Here is a 23852-nt window from a genome sequence, read left to right as displayed (position 1 = left end):
TAAAATGAAGCTGTATAGTTACCGTCGTGGTTTTTTGCAGGCCCAATTTCTTTGCATCCTGCTCGGTTTTCTGCAGACAGGAAAACCTCGATTGTTATCTAATATTACTTGCATATTTGTTAGCGATGATGCAGAAATTGTAGAAAAAATACGTGTCAAGTGTGAGTGTTGAATAGTGTAATGATAAGAATGTGCCATGAGTTATTTTTTCGTGGACGAAGATTGCCAGGTTAGGGTACAAAGAATATGGATACAGAAATTTGAAGAACTGCCCGAACTTGAGAAAGAAATAAAGAAAAGCGAAAAGTAAGCGGTAGCCTCATTGGAGTAATGTTTCGTTTTTTTAATTCAATTTGTGAGATCAATGAATCGTCGAAAAGAAAAGCGAGGAGAATAAGACGTTGATTGTGATTCAGCAACCAATATTATCAGAAAATTGAGAAGTAAAAAAAAAGGTGGCAGGGGGGGGGTGAAAAGAAAATAAGGAAACCCAAAATAAAGGGCCAATTTCAATAATCGAGTGACGGCGAAATAAAGACGGGAAAATGAGAGATGCGAAAAAATATGCGAGTTAGAAAAGAAGATTAAAAAAGAAAAAAAGAAAATATCGAAATTTTGGAAAGGTACAAAATTTATTGTACGCTTTACACCGTCTCTCTACCTTTTCGTCGGGTGTAACACCCAGGGTAGCTTTTGGCTTGGGTTCGTCAGCAGGTTTCGGTACTGATTCGACCTTAAGTTCAGCTTTGGGTTCAATTTTGGGTTCGGCTTTAACGCCGAGAGTTGATTTCGGCTTTTCCTCAACCTTGGGTTCGTCTTTGACACCGAGGGTTGCTTTCGGTTTTTCCTCAACTTTGGGTTCAGGTTTAACACCGAGGGTTGATTTCGGCTTTTCCGCATCTTTAGGGATAGTTTTTGACCCGGCTTCTGCCTTCGGTTCGGCCTTAGGCTCAACCTTAGGCTCAACCTTGGGTTCAGGTTTAGTGTCAAGGGATGTTTTTGGTTTAACTTCTTCTTTGGGCGCGGGTTTTGCCTCGTCGACTTTTTTCTTAGGCTCCTCAACCTAAGGATATGTGAGTATGACTGTATGGTGTAGTGTGTTGTTAAGTGTGCTCTGTGTTTGTTACAATATGTATAATATCGACAGGAATCGGTGAAACTTTACAAGCTCATTGTCAGTGATCGATTGCGCATGCGCAAAATAATGCAATTCCATTGGTCAGCGACGTCGTACCTCGAGTATATTTTCGTCTGCGAGGCAGGGGTGCCAACTTAACTTGAAACGAGGTGTGAGACGTCAAACTATCTCTCGTCAAGTGGTGAATTGAAATGATGTCGTTGTGACAACTGGTAGCGGTTATCACTGATCAGACAGTAGACAATGAAAGTTCAACAAGCCTTTCCAAATCACTACATCAATCACTTAAGATATGCTTAACCTGGAAAAATTCCCATCGCCTACATAACCTCCGTAAGCCGAGTTTGACAGCTGAACATTGAGATGGCCAACCTGCGTGAATACCCGAAAAAGCTCGCGCATGCGCAGTCGACCCTTTTCTTATTACTACAAAGCTGTTAACACTTTTTCATGAATTTTTATTAACGACATGTTTCTCAAGATTTCACACGAGAAACGTATTCCATATACTTTGGAGCAATATCTTAATTTCAAAGTAAGGATCATGGTGTTTTTTTTTTCTGTTCTCAAGGACATAAAACTCACCTTAACACCAATCGTCTTTTTGTCTACAGTGGACGAGCGACGGCTCTCGGATTTCGTTTCCTCTTCAACCTGATCAATACACACGATTAAATTCTGTCATAGTCCTTCAACTTGATTAACAATTTTTTTTCTCTTATGTGTTATGACGTGTAACATACCTTTTGTGTAGAGAAACGACGTTCCGGTGTCTTGCTGCCATCTCTTGTAAACTGTAATGCACGGAAAAAATTAAAGATCTATGAAATCACGAGTTTGATTAAAAATCCGTAATGAAAAAAATTGGACCAGAAATTGTGTGCTCTCCGATTTAAAACTATAATCAGTTCCTTACCTCTTCTTCAGTCGTGACAAGAGAACTTCGACGACTTTCTGTGCGAAGTTCTTCGACCTGATAAAATTTTTATAAAAATGATACGTATGAGAATTAATAAAATGAATATAAATCAGTAGATTGAATTGATTTAAGAAATCGGATCTATCAGTTGATTACCCTGCTGATCGACTGCTTCCTGGTTCCAGTAGTTTTTTCTAATTTTGGTGTAGCCTCACGTGAAGTGTCCTTCGATTCGTCCGCAGGTTCTTTTTTCTTCACGACCTTCTTCACCTGAGCATAGAAAAAACGAATTACGCACATTCATTTTGTTTTTTCGTACAGTCGTTAGTTTTATTTTTCTATCCTTGAATCCGTATGTATAATTTACCTTAGCAGGTTCTTTCTTCTCCTCTGTGGTCTTTTCTTCAACCTTTTTCTGAAAATGTCAATCCAAATATTACCGTATGTAATTTTTTTTTTTTTTTTTTTTTTCTTAAAGGATGAAAGAAATGATTTGGATTTCTCCTCGCTTACCTTGACGACCTTTTTCTCTTCGGTTTTCTCAACGTTGTTAACTTCAGGCTCGTCTTTCTGTATGAATAATTTTATTTCTTCACAATTATCAAATACATTTTGGAATCGACGTAAGATGAAACGATACTCAAAGAAGCTTTCACGAACACGTTCTGGACCTTCTTTGAATATCGTTATATTCGCAATGTCACCTTTTTTGATTTAAAATAAACTAGTAAGACAACCGTAAATAAACGAAAAAGTACGCACACAGTTAAACATGCAAAAACAAAAACACCATATGACGAACCAAATTTTCAGAGATCACACAATACGCAAATTATACGAAAGACTCAATTAAAAACAAACAACAGAAAAACGTGACAATTCATTCCATTTTTTTCAAACCCTGACATTTTTCAATTATCTTAGAAGTAACAGTCAAACAATGATTTATCTAACCAAATAAAATACGACATTGAATGATGAAAAGGGTAGGAAATAAGACAGAGAAGAACAAAGGGTATACCATGTATCCATTAGGAAAGTGACACACCTAATGCACGTGCGTCAAGTCGTTCAAATTTTATTGGCCGACAGTTTTTGGTAATAAAATGTCCCTAGGAGCCCACTGTTAGCTGTGGGATTCTAGGGACATTTTCTGACAGTCGCAATTGGTACTGCATCGCCTGCTCAATCAGGCAGTAAGAAAATGCCTCTAGGAACCGACCGTTAGCCGTGGGCTTCTAGGGACATTTTCTGAAAGTCGCGATTGGCACTGCGTCAGCTGATCAATCAGGAGATAACCGTCAGCCAATAAAATTCGAACGACTTGACGCACGCGAATGAGGTACGCACTTTCCACGTGGACACACGGTATAAAACATTTCATAAATTTTTGGGGATCCAGCTTCGTAGGAAAAGAGGTTTTTTCAGCATTGAAAATTGTGTTTAATATAACACGTATTGATATGTGTGTGTGTGTGCAAAGGATGTATATCGTCATCAGTGTACAAAAACGAAAACTGAAATCGAAGCATAATTAAGAAACAATAAATATTAATATCGGCTTATGTAATATACCCAGCGACAAGACATCGATAATTGCAAATCACAGCTGCAGATGATTAGAAAAGCCTGTAAAGCTGAGAAAGGAAAGAAATATGATAAACGTGTTAATGATAAATATAGCAGCTAATGTCCAGTGCAAACGGAAATATGAAAAAGCGAAAGCGATAAATTTTTTGTTACACATTACCACTAAGCAGTTCGGTTTGCCTTGACGTTAAAAGAATATTTCCAGATATCTGTATTAAATTGATTTAATGGAGAGATTATATTATTTATTTAAAAGTGATGACAGATTTCGATTATAGAATTTCTGCATCTGGAATTCTTTCAACGTCAATTCTAGACACAATTCTACTAAGCGTATCCTAGAATCTGAAAACAGCCAGCAGAAAAGAAATAAACGGAGAACTTGAATAATATAATAATTGAAAACTCACCCTAATTTCGATCTTCTGTAACAGAAAGAGAGAAAATATAAATTATCAAATGATCAATGAGGAATGGGAAGTTCAATTTCAAATACGAGCAGTTGCATGTAATTCATGCTAATATTATGAGAAAAGGCAGGCACACTTCAATTCCTACATCTTTCTATTTTACGTTTTCATTCCTTACTGGTTTCTTTCACTCGCTTAACAAAATATCAATAAACTCGTATATTTATAGCAAGCAAATTAAATAACCTAAAAACTTTTTCTGAAAAAAAATTCCGTCAAGTAATATAAGGAAATAACATTATTATTAAAGATAAGGTAATCAGGGGCAGTGTTAATAAACCGTAGTTAAAACGGACATGAAGAGAGAGAGAGAGAGAGAAAATAAATTTTCCCCCACGATAAAGAGCTTCGATTTTTGCATACATATGTGTGTGTATGTGTGTAGTTGTGCGTAAAAGTGCAAAAAAAAAACTACTACAAGTATGGGCAAAATAAAAATGTTGGAAAAACTTGCAAAAGCGATAATTCAAAAATGAATGATATCGTATCGCATTTACCTTCTTCAAAATCGGTTTGTCAATACCGTTTACTTTCGTGTCAGCGGGTATATCCTTGAAAAAATAAAAATGTAAAACGTTTATTGTGTCGTTGAAAATGTGATCTTTCTTAATTTCCAAAAAAAAAAGGAAAGTGATAAAAAATCTTGTCTGGTATTGGACAAAAAAACTAAAAATGTGTACTTTTGTATGTTGATGTGTATTGTTAATTGCGTGTACCTCAACCTGAGTTACTGGCTCTGACGATGAGTCTGCGTCTTGGACGACAGGCTCTGCGACACTCGATTCTACCAAGCTAACGGAACGCTCTTCTTCGTCGGAGCTGTCCTCCAGCTTTATATCCATAATACAAAAATTATTATTCACAAACGAACAACAAATTTAGTTGGACGAAACAAAAATTGGTCTGAATTCTTGATTAATATTACAAGTATACGCACATATACCGTGTGCCCATGAAGAAAGTGCGCACCTTATGCGCGTGCGTCAATTCGTTTGAATTTTACTGGCTGACAGTTACCGCCTGATTGAGCAGCCGACGTAATACCAATCGCGACTGTCAGAAAATGTCCCTAGGAGCCCACAGCTAACGGTGGACTCCTAGGGACATTTTGTTACAGTCGCGATTGGTATTGCGTCGGCTGCTCAATCAGATGGTAACTATCAGGCAATAAAATTCGAACTTCCTCATGGACGTTACGGTATGCGTCATTTTGATCAAGGATTTTACCGGTAGAGACGTTTAGTAGCGAAATTGGGAAGTATTTAAACAAGTAAAAAAGGACACACATGCATTTAGAAGCGGAGGAAAAATGCTTACAGTTTGTTTCGTAAACGATTTGGGGAATTTCGGGAAGATATGTTTATGTATAGAGTCAATAAAAACTGAATTCGAGTTTTGCGATGTGTGTATTACCTTCTTCTCTTCCTTCTTCTCTTCCTTCTTTTCTTCCTTCTTTTCTACCTTCTTTTCCTCCTTCTTTTCTACCTTCTCTTCTTCTTCCTTCTTCTTCTTTTTCTTTTCGACCTTCTCTTCCTCCTTCTCTTCCTCTTCTTCCTCCTTCTTCTTCTCCTCCTTCTTCTACGATGTGTGAACGAGCGTGTGTATATGTTTGATTGTCACAAAGTGACGAAAAAGGGGAAAAGAAAAATCACATTTACACGTGCAACATATCAGGGTAACTTTCAAATGACGAATTCAAGATGGCGCGTTAATTTAGAGGGTAAATTCCATGTTTTTATGATTAAAACATACGAGCAACAATTCAAAAAATTTCAGAGGGGAACAGAGGGCGATTCTTTAAAACAGGGGGACGCACAGAATAATAACATTCAAGTGATTTGTTTGGGGGGGGGGAGGGGAGTTTTGTTGTTCTGTTTTGTGTTTCTTATTTTTATTTCAAATCACCGAACCCTCAACGAACTCACCTTAATTATAAGCTCGGCTGCCGATTCGTCCTTGCCGAATTCATTGGTAACGACGAGTTTGTAGGAGCCTGAATACTCGGTCGTAACGGAACTGATTGTCAACTTGATGTCCGTACCGTTGAAAGACATTTTGATGTCCCTCGACGATTTCACGGTAGTAGAATTCCTACGTGAGTGTGTGTATGCATTAATATTTGAGAAAAAGAGAATGAAAACAACGATGATCAATTTAATGAGGAATATTTTACAATTTGCTGAAGGAATGATAAGGATGTTGATATATGTAAATAAAATGTATTTCTTTCATTTTGAATTTTGCCGCGCTCCGTGCGAGTAGAGTAGGAACCACCTTACTACAATTAACGATATCATGTCTGATAAGATTATGAATAGAAATATTAATATTAAACATTGAAAAAAGGAATTGGCAATTTAAACAAAAAACTTAAACATCGTTTTATAAGGGTTCTTCCCTTTTTCATTGACTATGGATTCACAAATTATGTCTAACTTTATTACGTTGCCCTGTAAAGCAAAATTTTATTTTGTTAATTACAAGTTCTGTTCACATTATTTACAGAAATTATTATCTGAAAACAAAGAAACAACATTTAAATTCTTTGTTCAAGATGTCAATTCCGTTTTTCACTGTTTATTATTTAATTTCTATCAAAAATTTTATCACAGATGATATCGGTAGTTGTCATGTGGTTCTGCTGCGGTGTAAGGCGGTTCCTACTCTACCCGCACGGAGCGCGGCAAAATTCAAAATTAAAGAAATACATCTTTACATACATATCTATATATACACAGATATGAGGTATAATTTAGAAGGAGGATCACTCACTTTGTCCAGACAACGTTGACCTTCCTGTCCTCCTTGGCGAGTCGAGCGACAAATTCGATGGTCCGGCCCTCTTCGGCGGTCTGTGAAAAATAAAAATGGGTTAAACGGCACGAAACAAGGTTAAAAAAAGAAAAGGAACAACGGTTAAACAGTGTCTCTTACAATGGATTTGATACCAGAAGCGAGCTTCGGTTTATCACCCTCCTCAGCCGGAATCTCGGTGATTTCAACAACCTGAGAAATGGCCTCGCCCTTCTCGTTCCTCGCGACAAGCTTGTACGTTCCCTTATCGAGTGTTGATACCTGTTCGATTTCCAACTTGACGGCGAACTCTCCCTGAAAATGTTAATCGGGGGATGTGAATAATTCCGAGAACTGAATAATACCGAAGAACAAGCTACCGGAGTGTCTTTTTTCCGTTGGTATACCTCTTTAACTTTCTCGACGTGAACAGTGTGCCGAGAATCTTCCTTCACCGCTCTCGATTCTTTGAACCACGTGCAGTCCGGCGCAAACTTGGACAGTACTTGACATTCTACAATGACGGTCTTCTTCTTGACGATCTTGATCACCTTCGGCTTCTCCTTGATCACCGGTATGACTGTAATTCGAGAACGGCGTTAGCAAGATCATCTCTCAATGAACTCTGTAAATAATGGATGAATAAGATGAAGAAAAATCTGCGGTTACTTTCAACATTCAGCGTCAAGTTGGCATTCAGTTCTCCGAGGGTATTTCTGATGTTGCATTTATAGAGTCCCGAGTCGTCGGCGCCAGGGTCGTTAAGTTCAAGTTTAATGTAGTAAACATCCTCCTTCTCCTTGGTTATACTGATGGATATTTTTGACGATTCCTTGACGACTTTGCCGGCGTGAGTCCAAACAATATCTGGCTTCGGATCAGCCTTGACTCGGAAGTCCATGATGACCAATTTCCCTTGATTCTGGGACTGGATTCGTGGCTTGTCGACGAAGGTCGGACCGTCGCCCTCCGGTTCCGGCTCTGCCTCGATGTTCAAATTCAGGTTCGCGTTGCTCTCGCCATATTCGTTTTTGACGTGGCACCTGTACGTGCCTCCGTCCGGACCCGATGGATCCTGAAATTTCGAAATGGAATCGGTTATAGAATCCTATGAGGGTCGTGAAATGCTCGGCGAAGGTCGTACCTTAATTTCGAGTGTTAGTTCGTACACGTCTTCCTCGACGCCGGAACTTCTGATTGTGATCTTCGACGACTCCTTGACGACGGTTGTGCCCCGGAACCAGGTGACGTCCGGCTTCGGCTTCGCTTTACACTTGCACTTCATCGTTATCAGAGTGCCACTTTCGTTTGGAATGATACGCGGCTTCTCGATGAAAGAAGGCGCGAATCCTGCTCCATCATCTGCACCTTTCAAATATTCACCATTAAACATACAGCCTAGATTACTTCGCTACGAAGTAACGGTTCATCCTCATTTGGAAATCAGATTGTGAATCAAAGGTACCCGAATTACTTGAATCTGTTTTGAAATGACGAAATGATGATCTCGAATTAATCGAGATACATGAAACCACTTGAAATCAATAATTGTAAAGTTTATGAGAATAACTTTGTCCAGAGTCTAAACTTGTTTTATCAAAGTATTCTCTCCCTGCGTAGTCAAGCTGTTTTTGGTGTTCTTTTACTCTCCGAGATGAAGTTTTGAAGTTTTTCCAACTTTTAAAACAAGCTTTGAACATGTATAATAATAATGAATGATGCAGGATATGTATATTATGATAATAATTGCAGCACACAAAGCAGCGACAAACAGGGACTTATCACGACGTGTTAAAAACGTTAGGCTGAACCTACCTTGATTTATAATCATCATTTCAAGACAACAATATAAAAAACCTTTTTAACGTCATTTTATGTTTAACATGATATATGATTCGTTTTTTTCGAACGATTATGAAAACCAGAATCAGTCTATATACCGGGAGATTCTCTTGAAAAGACCTGCTCGAGTTTCGCAGCCGTCTAGTTCATATGCGCAGCCAACTTTGTAAAAATGTTACTAGCATGCCACTAGACATGGTGACCGATGTGTAATGGCGCTTTCCTTTTACGTAAATTTTCTGACACAACACGACACCTTAGTGATTTCATTAGCTTATTCCGTGAAATCAGACTAATGAACTCACCCAGTGTCGTCTTCTGTAAGAAAATTCATGTAAAAGAAAAGCGCCCATTAATTGGCGAAAGGTTATGGTTTATAACTGTCATTCGTCGATCGAACGATTCTAGGGAATTTTTTAGTCAGTTAAAGTTTGCTTCGGATGGCGAACATGGAAATCATCGAATTAAAATTAAGCAAGTCAGAAGCAGGTCCTTTCAAGAAAACCTCGCAGTATTATAATAGACATGAGATTGGGAGGAATATGTGTATAACAAGAAGTGCGAAGGAAAGCAGATATTTCCTCGAACTCGACTCGATATTACGTAATGTTTTTTCTCTTCCACCGTATGTGAAAACGAGGGTAGATAATATACGTATCGGTATATATTACATCGACGATAAAATATATTGTTATATATTGTATGTTATTTATAGAGATGAATAATAATAAGATAAGGGTGGGTATAAATACTTTTGTGCATGTGTTGTTTGTTTTCTTTTTTTTTTTTTTTTTTTGATCTCGGTCTTTTTAAAGCGGCTTATCATCACAACTTGCCTTGGAAGTTGAGGGAGATGTTCGCGTTACTTTCGCCGTAGCTGTTGAAGGCGTTGCACCGATAATTTCCGCCGTCAGCTTTAGTGGGATTCGATATTTCCAACGTTAATAGATATGTGTCCTTGCTTGTTGACTTTCTCAGCATCTTGACACGCGGACTGTCCGCTATTGCTTTTGTCCCTTGGTACCAGGTGATGTCTGGCACCGGATGTGCCTCCAATATACATTCCATTATCAGTACTTCGCCGTCTTGACGTATCGTTGGCTTTTTTGGAAATCGGGGCGGTTTTCCGTCGGGTATTCTAGTCGAGGGGGGGGGGGGATTAATCAGTATAATCAATTCCTAGGACTGTCTTATTATTTTTACTTCGATACGTTTCGTTTGTCCTTTTACTTTTGTGTGAAGATATAATTATGCACTCATGATATTTCATTGCTCGACGATTAACTACTGCCGTTAATTTAATATGATACAAATTTGCGTTACTAATTTTATCCATATCGTGTGTCGATGAGGAAAGTGCGCACCTTATGCGCGTGCGTCAAATCGTTCGAATTTTATCGGCAGACAGTTAACGCATGATTGAGCAGCCGACGCAATACCAATCGCGACTGTCAGAAAATGTGTTCCTAGAAGCCCACAGCTAACAGTCGGCTCCTAGGGACATTTTCTTACTGCCTGACTGAGCAGGCGACGCAGTACCAATTGCGACTGTCAGAAAATGTCCCTAGAATCCCACAGCTAACAGTGGGTTCCTAGGGACATTTTCTTACCAAAAACCGTCAGCCAATAAAATTCGAACGACTTGACGCACGCGCATAAGGTGTGCACTTTCCTCGTGGACACACGGTATAAAGTAAGTGTTACAGATTGAAGAATTGACTGTTTCAAAAAGAATCATTAGAACATGACAGAGTATTTATAATTTCTAGGACTGTCGTTTATAAATAATCGCTGTTTTTTTTTTACTGATCGTTAAATCGGATCGTACAGCCCTAGTAATTCGTCAATCCGCCAAAGTCGATAGCTCGTAAAAATCCGGCACGAATAAGTGTTCGAATAATTTACTCAATCCTGATATCTTTGCAGGTATTTGATTTCCACTCTGATACCAATGTCGAAAAATCGCGATCTGACCCAATCGCGAAGCAATGAAATAAAACAAGCACATTGTTATTAGTGGTGTAATGGCATACTTCGGTTTATCGCCTCCCTCAAAGTTGAGGTTTATCGTAGCAACGCCGTTCCCGTGTTTGTTCTTAGCGATAGCTTTGTATTCACCACTGTCGGCCTTAGCCACGCTGGTGATTTGCAGCCTGGCTAGATGGTAGAGCTTCTGATCAAGTTCAAGGGAAGTTGTGAACCTCCCGCCGTCTTTTATTTCGTCGTTGCCGTGATACCTGTTGCCACACATTATCATGTAGATATTCACTCGTCTAACATCCCGTCATCGTCACATTTCAAATTTCAATTTATCCACTGCTTTTTTTTTTTCTTTTTTTTTTTTTTTTATACCTTTTTCTTTCAAATATCGCATGCTTGTACAACGTGCATCAAAAACCGATGACAAATCGATAACACCTAATGATTGTGATGACAAAAAAAAAAAAAAAATAAAGAATCGAACGTATAATATATTCTTTAGTTAAATTATATACGTATTACTCAAAATTGTACGTTACATGTGTTATTTTTTTTTTTTTTTTTTTCGTTGTTCAATCATCTGCCACACGCGCTTTAAAACCGGTGTATGTTGCTTTTTTTTTTTTTTTTTTTTAATTTTATTATCATATTCTGTGTCTTGATTTCTTGTGCGATTGAATTTATATGTATATATGTATATATAAAGTTGAAATTTATTACGTATGTACGGTTGAAAATTGAGAATTTGAAACTTCGTTGTCAGGCATGCACGTCTCATTATTATATGTATACTTGTTGCGCGTGGGTAAATCCTCAATGAAGATTAGGGCATGCTTTGTTAAGTCCTTACCATTTGACAGTCGGTTTCGGATCGCCGACTAATCGACATTCGAAAGTAATAGTGTTGCCATCGTCTGACTGTCTGATCACAGGCCTCTCGGTGAAGGTTGGCTTGATTCCGTCGTCTGGGACGGGCGCCTCGTCGCCTACATTCACATAAACGTAATACGTGCCTCAGTTCAGCCCTCTTCGATTCGCGAAATCATTTTTTATACCAACCGGGACTTTTTTTGTTATTATTAAATTTTTTAAATTCGTCTAAAAGAAAATTGTCATGTTTTTTTTTTTTTTTTTTTTTTTTTTCTTTTGTACTTCGTTTTTCTTTCTCGTCGAATTAATCACGAACACGACATATAAATAATAAACGATATACACAACGTCGTTATGTTTCGTAACAGTTTTTTTTTCCTTTTCCTCGATTTTTCTTCCTTCGAACTATATCTTAAATTAATCGCAGTTCCTGTATAACCATATATCAATGAATTATACAGCAATTTACATCGCAACATATCATGGAACACAATTCCATTGTTTGAAAAATATATCTATATATGTATTTATATATTTTCCACCCTCAACACACCGCGTTTTATAATTATCAATCGTCATTATATTAATTACAATATTATCACATACACATACGTGCGTGGACGTGTTTTTCGGTGTTTTTTGTTCCGTTGTTTCAGTTGTTTGTTTGTTTGTTTGTTTGCTTACTTCCTTATAATTTTTACGATCTGCCTTCCTTTCTTCTTTCTCTTTCGTTTTCATTTTTTTTTTTTTTTTTTTTTCCATTCTCAGTATATTGTCTATACATATACTTTCGCAGGTAAATTCAGCGATATTTGTACAAAACATCTACTTCACAATTATTGTCGAACACTGAATAAGTTAGGAATATTACGTTAGATGTGTATATAATAATAAAATAAGAATTAAAACCCTGGCTCTACACTTGGTTAGTGATCCATGAAATGTTGTGTGTTCGTGTGCATGTGTATAATATATGTATAATATTATATGAAAAGTAATGTGAACGAGATGTTACGTTAATTGTTAACTTGAAAAAATAACAACCATTCTATGTACACGTAAATGTCTTTATAAAATTAGGATATTTTTTTTTTTTCTTGTCCTCGAGAGAAAGGAATGTGCGTATATATATGTACAAAATATTATTCAACAGTCACTTTTTTGTATATCGAATCGATATCTATAATTCTTTGATACACAGTATTGTTAATCACTTGTTAATAATATCACCAATTCTTTAGTCACATGTATGAATATGATTTTGATCAAACACTTCGTTTTTTCGTGTAGATATGCATACATGTAGAAAATGATGTTTAAAGTTTTTATAAATATTATTTTTGTTATTATTATTGACTATTATCATCATTGTAGTTATTATCATCATTATTATTACGTATTATTATTACGTATTACCATTATTACGTATTATTATTATTATTATTATTACTATTATTACACAGTAGCGACAGCGTAAGCAAAAACAAACTATGTTACGATAATACGTTAATTCAAATTCATTAGATTCATGAAATCCCGTTTATCCGTTATACCAGGGTGTTCTCCCCTTCTTTCTGGCTGACCAAATTCCTGAACGTGATTATAATTTTAGCACTCGACATGTGATCCGAATCGTTTTGCTTTCTTTTCATTATTGAAGAAAACAAAATTAATTTTTTTAATTTTCACGAATTTTTGTTCAAAGAAAAATTATAAATTTGACGTAAGTTTTATCAAGTAATAGACAAAAACAAAAGACGCTACTTTCTACTTATACTCCTTCGCTCTCGTTGAACAGTGCATTTTTATGTCTAAATTTCGATATTTTTTTCTTTCATCGCTATGGAGTCTGATAAATATTTTTAATCCATGCGTCGATTAGACAACCTTTTTTTTCCCCCTCTTTTACCCAGGAAATAGAAACCTTTTATAATGCTAAATAATTTTTTATGTATTAGATAATGAGTTATAATCATCCTATAATATTATCCTACCTTGAATTAATTATTAAGACGTATTAAATAAATCATCGAGTGCACAGTGGAGAATGTATTTTTTTTGTCTTTAACGATCAGCTCGAATTATTTTTGCACGTCTGAAATCGAACTATAAACTAAGTTAAATGAAAACTATAAATTTCCACTGTACACCGATGTGGAATTATATTGAAAAAAAAAATCTTTCTCTTTTTCTCAAATGAAAAGAAAAGAATCTAAAATACTATGGGTAGGGAAAAAAAGATCTGTTCAATACTTACTGTCGAAATTGAGTGAAATCGTGGCGTTGGACTCGCCGAGTTCGTTCTTTGCATTGACTTTGTATTTTCCAGCATCCTCAACAGTCACGTTCTTGATTTCTAACGTTGCAAAGTACGAGTGGCCGTCCTTGTCCACTGTTAACTGAAAATCGAAATGGAATGTAAACGAGAAACGAAACGGTGAATAAGAGTAGAGAATTGTCGTTTACAACAACGTAAAAGTTACAAAAGAACTTGAGATTCCTTACTTTGTGGCGCGGGGATTCCTGGACCAAATTTCCGTTGTGAGACCAGGTTACTTTGGGGGTCGGATCCGCGGTGATACGACATTCGAATAGTAATCGTTTTCCATCTTCTTCTTGTCTGATCGCCGGCTTTTTTGCGAAGGTTGGAGCAATGCCGTCGATTTGTCTGTACACGACATAAACGGATTAATAGTTTTCATCGTCCTTTCATGTACATAATTTGACTGACAAACAGACAAGGACACACGACAAAAATTAGCCTTTTTATTCCTGTATCATATTAAAAACGCTGGGGAAGCAAAGACAAAAGTTTCAAATGTGAGTTTAACTGTACCAGCGATGTATATACAAATAGATTCTTAATTTCACGTCTGTGGATCAAATTACGTTGTAAAATAACAGACAGATTCAACGGCGTTAGCTATCCGAGCCGCCATCTTGAATTTCGACTCTGAAATACGAGGACTTCTGCGAATGTTCAAAACGATCTCACAGCGCCGATATTAGCTCTAGTCACATCAACTTGAGCGCAAAAGCTTCGTTACTTTTCGGAGAACACGAAGTGACTCCGCTTGATGTAAATCGATACTCAAAAGCTATCGAAATATTTACCTACACGCGAAGTGTCAGTCGCTTTGTGGCCACTCGTTTTTCCCAAATTACCGATTACCGTAGAATTTTGGAACTGTGGCTCAAATAGCCATAGACACCGTCACCGAAAAACCGATTATTTAACAACATGTCGTTCGATGTCGATAAGAATTTATGATCGCAGAAGCAAAAACGGTATCGTCGATTACTGTCGGAAGAGTAATTTTCCTTAAGAAATGAAGTCGAATGTGGGAGAAATTTAACAAATCAGCTGCGCGCATCTTTACGATTCTATATTTATTATTTAACACCCGACAATTGTAATGTTGGCAATAGACTACATCGTGTAATACATTAGAAAAAAAAATTGTAACGCGATCATGTCGAATGTGACCGTTTGTTGAACGATTTCGCCTATATGCTCTCTCATGTATGGCATCGTACCAAAATATTTGATATTGTTAGACCCGCTCTGCGAAATTAGTACATCGTGATGATGAGCATAACGGTTAAAAATAAAATTCGAATGCTGCAACAATTACAATGTAGGCTATTAATACATCTATTCCGAAAATTTCTCCAACATTCGAAATGATGAATAATTGAATTGAATTTTTTTTTGTCGATGTTGTATAATAGCCGATTATACAGTCCACACCAAAAGTCAACAAATTTTCGAACAAATCGTTGCGTGCAATGAGAATCTCTGCAGTTTAGTTCCCTGTGTGTATAACTGTATTTAATATACATGCAATTAAGTATAATAAAATACACGCGAAAAACGAGAGCTAGGAATTGAACCGTCGCGAATGCGAAATAATCGACACTATAATGATTAAAGAGATCTGGGTTGTTCTTTTGAACCTAGATAGCCCGGCGTCCAAAGCCAAACAGTACAACGGTCATCAAACGGAGATGCGGAGCAACGTTCGAGATTCCGATATACTATGTTTAGAGAAGTAGGTTAGGGCAGCTGTTCGGCTGATGTCGGCTTTCTTTTTCGTCGGGCATACCTGACCAGCGCGTAGCAACGCGTTAAATTATGTCCTCTATTTCGGTTTTAAGAATGATTTGGAAATTAGAAGAAAGGAATTCACATTGGCCCGCATTTTTCCTCTGTTCTTTTATAAGTTAGATGGTCTACCTTATAAGTTAGACCGTCCAACGCGTCCTACACATTTTTACTAGCCGGGGAATCCCCGGTCAGATGCTCAACCGCGATACCGTGAAGAGCGTCTGCGATCACGTCGCGAGTGTCAAAACGAATTTGGATCAACCTGTTTCGCCGAATCGCGGCTTGCTGCTAGTTCTTAGATGAAACTGTGCCGGATTTCGAGAAATTTTCAGAAAACTTTTACGCTAAATACAGACTTTTTAAACGCTGTTATTACACCTGTTTATTATTGATAACGTAAAACACTCACGAGCAGAACGATTATACAGGTGTTATTTGAAGTTGGTCATTTATTAGTGTAATTACACAGCAATTTTGTACATCAAACACGTTATGTAGTTAGTCCATAACTTGTGATTGTATTATTCAGACGATGCATAGTGCTTGATTAGCGAAAGCTTCAAAGGAAACTTATTATCATGGAGGTACTTGGATGTGGAAATCATAAATCAAATAATAAAAACAAATTCAGTAATAAAATTCAAATGGATGGATGGTTTTCATCTTCTGGACAATATTGGGGAATAACGATTAAGAGAAAAAAAAAGCGGCTGGAGAGTGATTTAATTCTGACTGATGATTATTCGAAACGTTGCTGCTTATATACATTACGTACATCGTATATTAATACTGAATTGAAGATTTTTCGTTAGTGATTATTGTATGGATAACTATGTACAAAAGTTTATTGAAGAGAGTTTAGTGAATTGCCTTTTTTTTTTTTATTATGTTTGTATAATTTTTTTGTGTCATTGTAAACGTTATTCGATTAATTGAAGTAAAATTACTTGCATATGAATGCATATTTATATATACATATATATATGTACACAGTACGATTATTACATGTGACGAATACGTGAACGGCAATAAACAAAAACAATTTAAACCGGAAATCACAAACTCACCGCGCCTTTTCTTGCTCGGCAGCTAAAATCATAAATTAAAAATAATATAACATATTGAAAAGGTGGTGATGGTGATGGTGGTGAAACCCAAGTAAACGATAATGTGCAGGGTAAATAAATAAACAATATGGTAAAATGATAAAGATAAATGGAAGTAAAATTAAACGAAAAATTTCAAAAACAATAATAGATGGCGTCGGAAGAAGTTAGTTTTCCTTGCAAGGTGTACACGAATAAAATCGAAGCAATTAAGAGCCTTCAGGAGCAACATTCAATTCAGTGTTGGATTTTTTCTTTAATTTTTTTCAACTCCTTTTAATCTACTAATTCGACTTACTTCTCCCTAGGCTCATCGACAGCTGTAAAACATACAATGCGAGTTATTAATCGAACGAAATACCCGCCATCTTGTCAAATCAATTTTTCATGATCGGAATTTAAAGATAAACGATAAATAGATCAACCATAGATCTTTCCTCGTGATAACTTTCGCTTCGAATTCTACTTTCATTACACAATTATATTGATAAAAGAAATTTCTTCTTTGTATAAAAGCTTAAAGTTTCACCCCACGAAAAATTCGAAGTACTTTTTTCGATTTATGAAACGATATTATCAACATTTTTTCTTTTTCATTGTTTTTTTTCTCGTTGTTCCAATGTTTTTCAATGTCAAACTTACGGCTGAAGTTGAGATTGATGGACGCAGCTACTTCTCCCATCTTGTTCTTCGCCTTGACCTTATAAAGTCCGGCATCTGTCTCTATGACGTCATCAAGCTCGAGTACAACGAGGAACTTGTTAGTCCCGATACTTTGTATTTTGAAATTTGTCCTAGCGTCTTCGTTCAGCTGTGTCTCTCCTCGAAACCATGATATTTCAGGCTTAGGGGAACTCAACAGCTGACACTCAAATATCAACCTGTTACCCTCGTCCTCCTGTCGCAATTGCGGCTTCTGCGTAAAGCTGGGGGCAAAATCTTCGGCGACCCCCATCGTGCTGGGGTGCCTATACACATCAATTTCATCAATGTTACCAACTGTCCAGTTCTTTTCGCCATAAAAAAAAATATCTCAATGATCCTTATTTTTTTTTTTTTACTGTTTCGCCCTTTACTCAACCCTTCGATTCACTGATTAAAAGAAAGAAAGACAAAAAAAAACCTCTTTCAAATTGTCAATGTTATACTCACGCCTAACTCCTGTTCCTGCCTTCGCTAATTACAGTCAGCCGGCACCATCTACCTTATTTAATTTCGCACCGATCGATATACACCTAAAACGAGGATAAGAAAAATGTTAAGTAAGACGAAGGGAAGACAAGTATTTTTAACAAATTCCATACTGTATTCCGATATAACTTGACTGACGTTTGAAGCCTAAACATTTCGAATTTGAATCAGATTTAGTCAAATTATTCTTTTGGCTCTAAAATTGTGTTTTCTCTTTTTTCTGAATTACGAAAAACCTGTGACAGCAACGGTTATTTCGAACGCTTTCGAACAGCTGACGTCATGTTTTCTATTTATTCAAACGATTTCCAGAAATTTTATCTAGTAATCGTAAATTATTTATAACTTTTCTCGTGATTCACACAGAAAATTAAAGACTTGTATTTTTATTTTCTTCACTTCAACGGTGAATTTGTGAATACCGTTTTCTGTTCAAAAGTACTTACACAAAGTGATTCGAAATTCGTTTTCTTCGTTCCCGAATATCAAGATTTTGACAATTTTCACGGTTTCTAAAACTCAAGGTCAAATCTCGGTTAGAGAAGAAAAATAGTCCGAAAGTAAATATGAGTCAACTTTACGAAACGACACAATGATCTGATAAAATCTAGTTCAAATCCGAGATAGTCAGGGTCAGACGTTGGTCCAGTTGGCGTGGAATGCCCCACATATTTAATCTAATTTTCAAAGGTGCGTGGATTTAAAACGGTGATTAACCATAACAGCTGGGCTCGATCACTGAGCAGTCTATTACATGTGAATTACGTAGAAAATAACACCTGAATGAAATTTCCATCTGCGATCTCGCGTGATCAAGGCAAAAAGAATTCTCTATTGAATGATAATAAATAGTTAATTGGTTGGTGAGAGGTTGCTAAATAGCGTTGTTAACGACTGTACTGTTTGAGGTCAAACATCGTTATTTCGCAACTGCGGTATTACACGTGTATAATTAACGTCGCAGGAACGTCTGAAGATCGGAGTAATTAATGCCCGCCCAATTAAATCGAGCAATGTTTTACGCCGTATTGCCAAAACCGTCCAACGCTTCAACATTCAACACCGCTGTATCCAACTTGCTGACTGATGCTGAATTTTAAATGACCGGAAATTTATCAGGGACGATAAATTATCACCCACGGGATTTAAGGGGACTTTGAGTCATTTGTTTCCTCGATCGACCAGCGTTCAACCTCACGAGATTTCGAAGGCATAATACAGCTGATCCCTACGGATTAACTTAGACGTTCTAGACCCGGTTTACAAGCAGTGAAAAAAATGAACGTTAATGATGGCTGGAATGAGACGATGGCCGCCATGATTCTATCCATGGCCCACCTCACGACTTTAGCATCTGCGTTCAGTCGACCAGACGTTAATTCAACGAAACTTTATGGGGTTAACGTTTCCTTTGGGTATGCACTATAGAAAAATTCCCGTATTTTATACTACTGAGCAAGCAAACGAACGTGATTTGCAATGATAGTGTCCTCGTCTCTCTGATTTCGCAGCGCCACGTACGTAACATTACATCATAATACGATGAAATGACGTTAATTATCACTGGTTTTAGTTGTTTCTTTCTTCACTAAATTCGAAACGTTATTTTTCATTTCATTCGATTTCACTCACTAGCCGAAAATTTATTGACCACTCGTTTACGTAGGTATAATACAATTTCTTATAATTTGATACCCCAGATTTAATTTATATCACTAATGCTTGTACCTGGTAATAAATTAGAGATCAAAATATATATAAACCCGTGACATGCAGTCATATAGTCTAAAAATTATAGCAGAATAAATATGTATATATGTATACGTAAAAATAAAATGAAATCCAAAGCCGTGTCACGTGAGATGGTTGATTACGCAAGGAGATCTATTTCCATCCATACTTCGCGCAGAATTCTTCCAGTTGTACAACGCGTCGAGGTTCCCCGCGTGCCTATGAATAATCTCGAAAAACGTTAAACCCCCGTTTCCATTACCAGTTTCTCACATACGCGATCCGAAGCGCGAAACGGACTATCGAATAGGAATTACGCAAAATTCGAAACGTTGCAGACTGCAGTTCGCTAGAATTTCCCCGAGTCTACGACTGAATTAGAACGTCGATGCCCTCTTTCTCACTCTGCAGACCGTGCAGCGAGCTGTTCACCGGATACTTATGCTACTTTGACGTACAATCGAGCAGCTGCTGCTGGTGCTTGCGTCTCGATTTGCACGAAACCCGGTGGACGCAGAAATCCCCGGATAATGAAAATCGGGGGAGATGAGACCGAGCAAAGAATGTACGTGACGAGAGTTTTCTGTGAAACTCACCACTCGACGCCGTCAGATAGGCAACCGAAGGGCCATCTTGAATGTGTAGCAATACAAAGTGTACCTTCGGTTGCCTATCTGCCGGCGTTTGACGGGGAGTTTGACAAAAAAACTCCCGATACAAACGATGGAAATTTATGAATTCCAATTGATCAAAAAATTCCTTGTTGTGGACAGCGATCGTCTCAAAGTTTCGAAATTTGGCTAATACTTAGTCAACCTGTATCTATCGATAAAAAATTCCACCATAACGCGCTAATCGCGTTTCGAGTAAACAAATGTGTTATCCATATGCGCTTGTTCCGACCTAGAAGTTATAATTACAACATGAATGATGCATTTAGAAATTGTCTTCGTTCTCTGTTACTCATACGACTGGTTATTATTAGATACTGAGTCAAAGAAATCAGGAGCTTGCTAAATGTAATCTATATCTGCCCTGATGTAAGCTTCTGCAACGTCAAAAGCGCTTTCGCTTCCACCGGTCTGTTTTAAACTGTTGAGAATCTCTTTTTCGTGGTATCAAAGTAACGCGATTGGGCAAACAAAGCAAACCGGAAATCGAGTCGCATGCCTCGCCCATTCATTTCTCCACTATCCCGTCAACAAAGAGTCCTTTGAACTGCTCGAACCTGTAGAGCTCAAATTCCGATCCAACTACTGAAACTAAAATTTGATGATTTGAGGTTAGGAGGATTTTGTGTCTCGTAAATGAGGAAAAATCCTTCTAAAAATATCTTGAACAAAAATCTCTTTTTCAAGTACAAATAGAGACGATCTCCAAAACTAGATTTTGAAGGTCGATTGATCGTGGTCAGAACGCGTCGACGAAGAGTGTCCGCTATTTTTGCCGGAGGCTTCTTCTTCGAAACGAAAAGAAAAAAACTGGCGGGTCATTTTTAGAGAGTGCTTAAGCCTGCGAAACCAAAGGCCGGCTTGAACTCCGGTATCTCGAAGCATTTCATAAGTTGGTGAAAGACGAGGATTTTTCCGCTTTTCAATTTGATCGGGCGGTTAATTTGGTTGAAATCTCGTGGAACGCGGGTATTTTTACACCTCGAGAATTTAGCTGTTTCGGTGTAGTTATCGGGGCGGGGCTAAGACATCGACTGCCACCTACGCCACTTCGGGGCCATCGCGAGAAGGAATCACGAAATAACTTTGGGGAGGATGGCGATATCCGTCCAACAAAGCGCAGAATCCAGTTCAGAGTGCTACTTCGCTTTACCTCCACTCTCTTCTTCCTCCTCACGTTACGCTCTCTAAAAATAATCCCAACATCGAGCCTAGATACCTAGACCAGTCTACGAATAGTTTTTCACTGGCTATCTGTCGATCGCGGACTCTGACTGCTTATCCTTATTCTCATTTCACCCCGTTTTACGTTCACTCCCGTACCGATTTTTTTTTTTTTTTATTAATTTTTTTTTTTTTTTTTTTTTATTTGTTATTTTATTTTTTTTACTTTTCTTCTTTGACCGTAGAAAATTCCAAAAACATACACGCTATAACGATAATTGAAAAGTATTGCAGTTCCGATTAAGACGATCGTGAAAAACGTTAATTACAATTATCCCATGTCACGTCAAGAAATTTTAACTTCAATTTTTAACTCCGAAATAAGCATCACGCGTATAATTCTTGTTTAAATTTTCTTCTTTCCAATCGTTACTGTTGTTAGAAACAGTTTTAGATTGCGTAAGTTGACGCAACCGGTAGAAAAAAAACTTGATTATCCCTTCAATTTCTGTATCGTATATATAATTTAAAATATGGTTCACTTCACGGGGATCGATCACTTTTACGAGCGTTGATTTATGTTATTTGAAAATAAATTGAATAAATAAGAAGAATTAATCGCGTTCTCGTATCACTGCAAGCGTTGAAAATCTCTTTTTTATTTCATATTTTAAATGAATATATAATCGTTTAAATGAAATTTTTCATCACCATGCGTATTTAAGCGCAAGCCGAGTAATTATTCTGAATTATATTTTCGTAATTTTTATAACCGAGATTTGCGAATACATTTGCGTTTTTCGTTTCGAATTTCAATTTTTATACTTCCTTCGAAAACTCGCTTATATCTATGCATATGTCATTAAATTCCGAAACGATTCGCGCACTGATCGTAACATATTAAGTATAGCTGTAACGTCATCTCGAAAATTTTTCTTAACATGAATCACCATCACTTGATACTGTCATTTGCAGCCAAGGACGCGAGGAGAATCATCCTTTTTGAAATTTAAAAGTCCGACACCATTTTTTTTTTCTATCGTTACTATATCTCAGTTTAAGTATTTTTAAATTTTCTCGTTGCTATTTTTATTCTTAGCTTCGTTCACTGAGATTACGGTACAACGGAAGCCAAACGGAACAACGATAATTGTAATAATTTTAGCAGCGATAAAATCGAGTTACTACGGAGATTGAATTAATAAATCGGTGATGTCACTTCGGTTCTTTTTTTTCTCAAATCTTACAAAGACAGACCGTTGGAAGAATAGAGAGGATGTACCGAATAGAAAGAAAGTCAAGTACGGTAACCGTAGTCAATGGTCAAGGTCAGATGAAGAGATGCGAAAGAAAATGAAAAAAATGAGAGCCAAGCATAATTCTGGTCTTCTCGAATTATACATTTCTCCAGACAAAAATTTCATTACCTACTGATGTATGAAAACGTGTCTTTTATCGTCGCACAAAACGTGAACAAACTGGCCTATAAATAATTACTTGTAATACTGAGAGCTTTCGAAGTACGCGAATATTCTTCGAAATAAAGCTAACACTAGCGCAAATTACGTAGGTATAATAGACTGCTGCTCTAGCTGCGCATACTTATCTATTACGTATTATACCAAGTATATCCACGCACTGACAATCAATATAAGTATGTGTGTGTATGTCTGTGTGTGAAGTTTTCTAATTTTTTTTTTTTTTTAGTAGAGTGCACAGCAATTTTGAGGAGGAGATCTCTAGAGCCTCTTGACACAACTATAACTGACTCGAAGCACAGAGTTTTAACATGATTTCAAGTATGAGTAAAACATTAACGTGAGAACATTTTACACACTCAAACACATACACAAACCATCCATTTCCGTATAGATATACAATGATTAATCCACTGTTTAGAAAGAAGATGAAGAAGAAGAAGAAGAAGAAACAAAAAGAAGACTAGAAAACAAACTATAAACGAATGCTCGAAGTAAGAGACATGATTGTCAACGATTTTAAATCTGCTTCGTTAGAACTTACTTGGAATTTTTTTTAAATATAATCTTCTCCTAGCAGCTCTTGCTTCACAGCTATAATGATAAAAATAATAACAATAATAATAATGATAGAAAAATAGTAGAGGAGAGAATAAAAACGAACATCTCGAAGTTCGATATTGAAACTGACACGTGCCGGTAAAACGTACGATTTTTTCTTCTTGTCTTCCTGTTATTCTTTTAGGTGATGTTCAGCTGCTTATTTAATTTGTAATTAGATCAAATACTTTGTTTCCATTC

At 36.9% G+C, this 23852-nt stretch overlaps 1 protein-coding gene across 8 annotated transcripts in view; it reads right to left on the bottom strand.

Annotated features, from left to right (window-relative positions):
- LOC124411213 (twitchin) overlaps positions 1-23852 on the bottom strand; it is a 77851-nt gene that overhangs the window by 53365 nt on the left and 634 nt on the right. For 4 of the 8 annotated variants that reach the window (XM_046890199.1, XM_046890200.1, XM_046890202.1 and 1 more), the window contains exons 2-28: positions 17969-18051; positions 17459-17784; positions 16778-16799; positions 14108-14270; positions 13860-14001; positions 11583-11718; positions 10786-10989; positions 9589-9890; positions 8055-8272; positions 7580-7985; positions 7318-7490; positions 7052-7225; positions 6890-6969; positions 6043-6208; positions 5642-5695; positions 5579-5593; positions 4834-4947; positions 4615-4668; positions 4058-4072; positions 2571-2627; positions 2425-2472; positions 2214-2327; positions 2055-2111; positions 1882-1932; positions 1724-1792; positions 662-1063; positions 23-70 (exon numbers count right to left, since the gene is read on the bottom strand). In XM_046890199.1, the coding sequence (XP_046746155.1) occupies positions 23-70; positions 662-1063; positions 1724-1792; positions 1882-1932; positions 2055-2111; positions 2214-2327; positions 2425-2472; positions 2571-2627; positions 4058-4072; positions 4615-4668; positions 4834-4947; positions 5579-5593; positions 5642-5695; positions 6043-6208; positions 6890-6969; positions 7052-7225; positions 7318-7490; positions 7580-7985; positions 8055-8272; positions 9589-9890; positions 10786-10989; positions 11583-11718; positions 13860-14001; positions 14108-14270; positions 16778-16799; positions 17459-17771 (3597 nt within the window). In that variant the 5' untranslated portion in view covers positions 17772-17784; positions 17969-18051. Of the gene's footprint in view, positions 1-22; positions 71-661; positions 1064-1723; positions 1793-1881; positions 1933-2054; positions 2112-2213; positions 2328-2424; positions 2473-2570; positions 2628-4057; positions 4073-4614; positions 4669-4833; positions 4948-5530; positions 5696-6042; positions 6209-6889; positions 6970-7051; positions 7226-7317; positions 7491-7579; positions 7986-8054; positions 8279-9588; positions 9891-10785; positions 10990-11582; positions 11719-13859; positions 14002-14107; positions 14271-16777; positions 16800-17114; positions 17137-17458; positions 17785-17968; positions 18052-23852 lie in introns of those variants that run through there. The other 4 variants (XM_046890198.1, XM_046890204.1, XM_046890205.1 and 1 more) reach the window with 4 other exon arrangements.

Source organism: Diprion similis, chromosome 10 (genome assembly GCF_021155765.1).
Source record: "Diprion similis isolate iyDipSimi1 chromosome 10, iyDipSimi1.1, whole genome shotgun sequence".
NCBI classification, from domain to species: Eukaryota; Metazoa; Arthropoda; class Insecta; order Hymenoptera; family Diprionidae; genus Diprion; species Diprion similis.
This window is presented reverse-complemented; position numbering and strand designations above follow the sequence as displayed.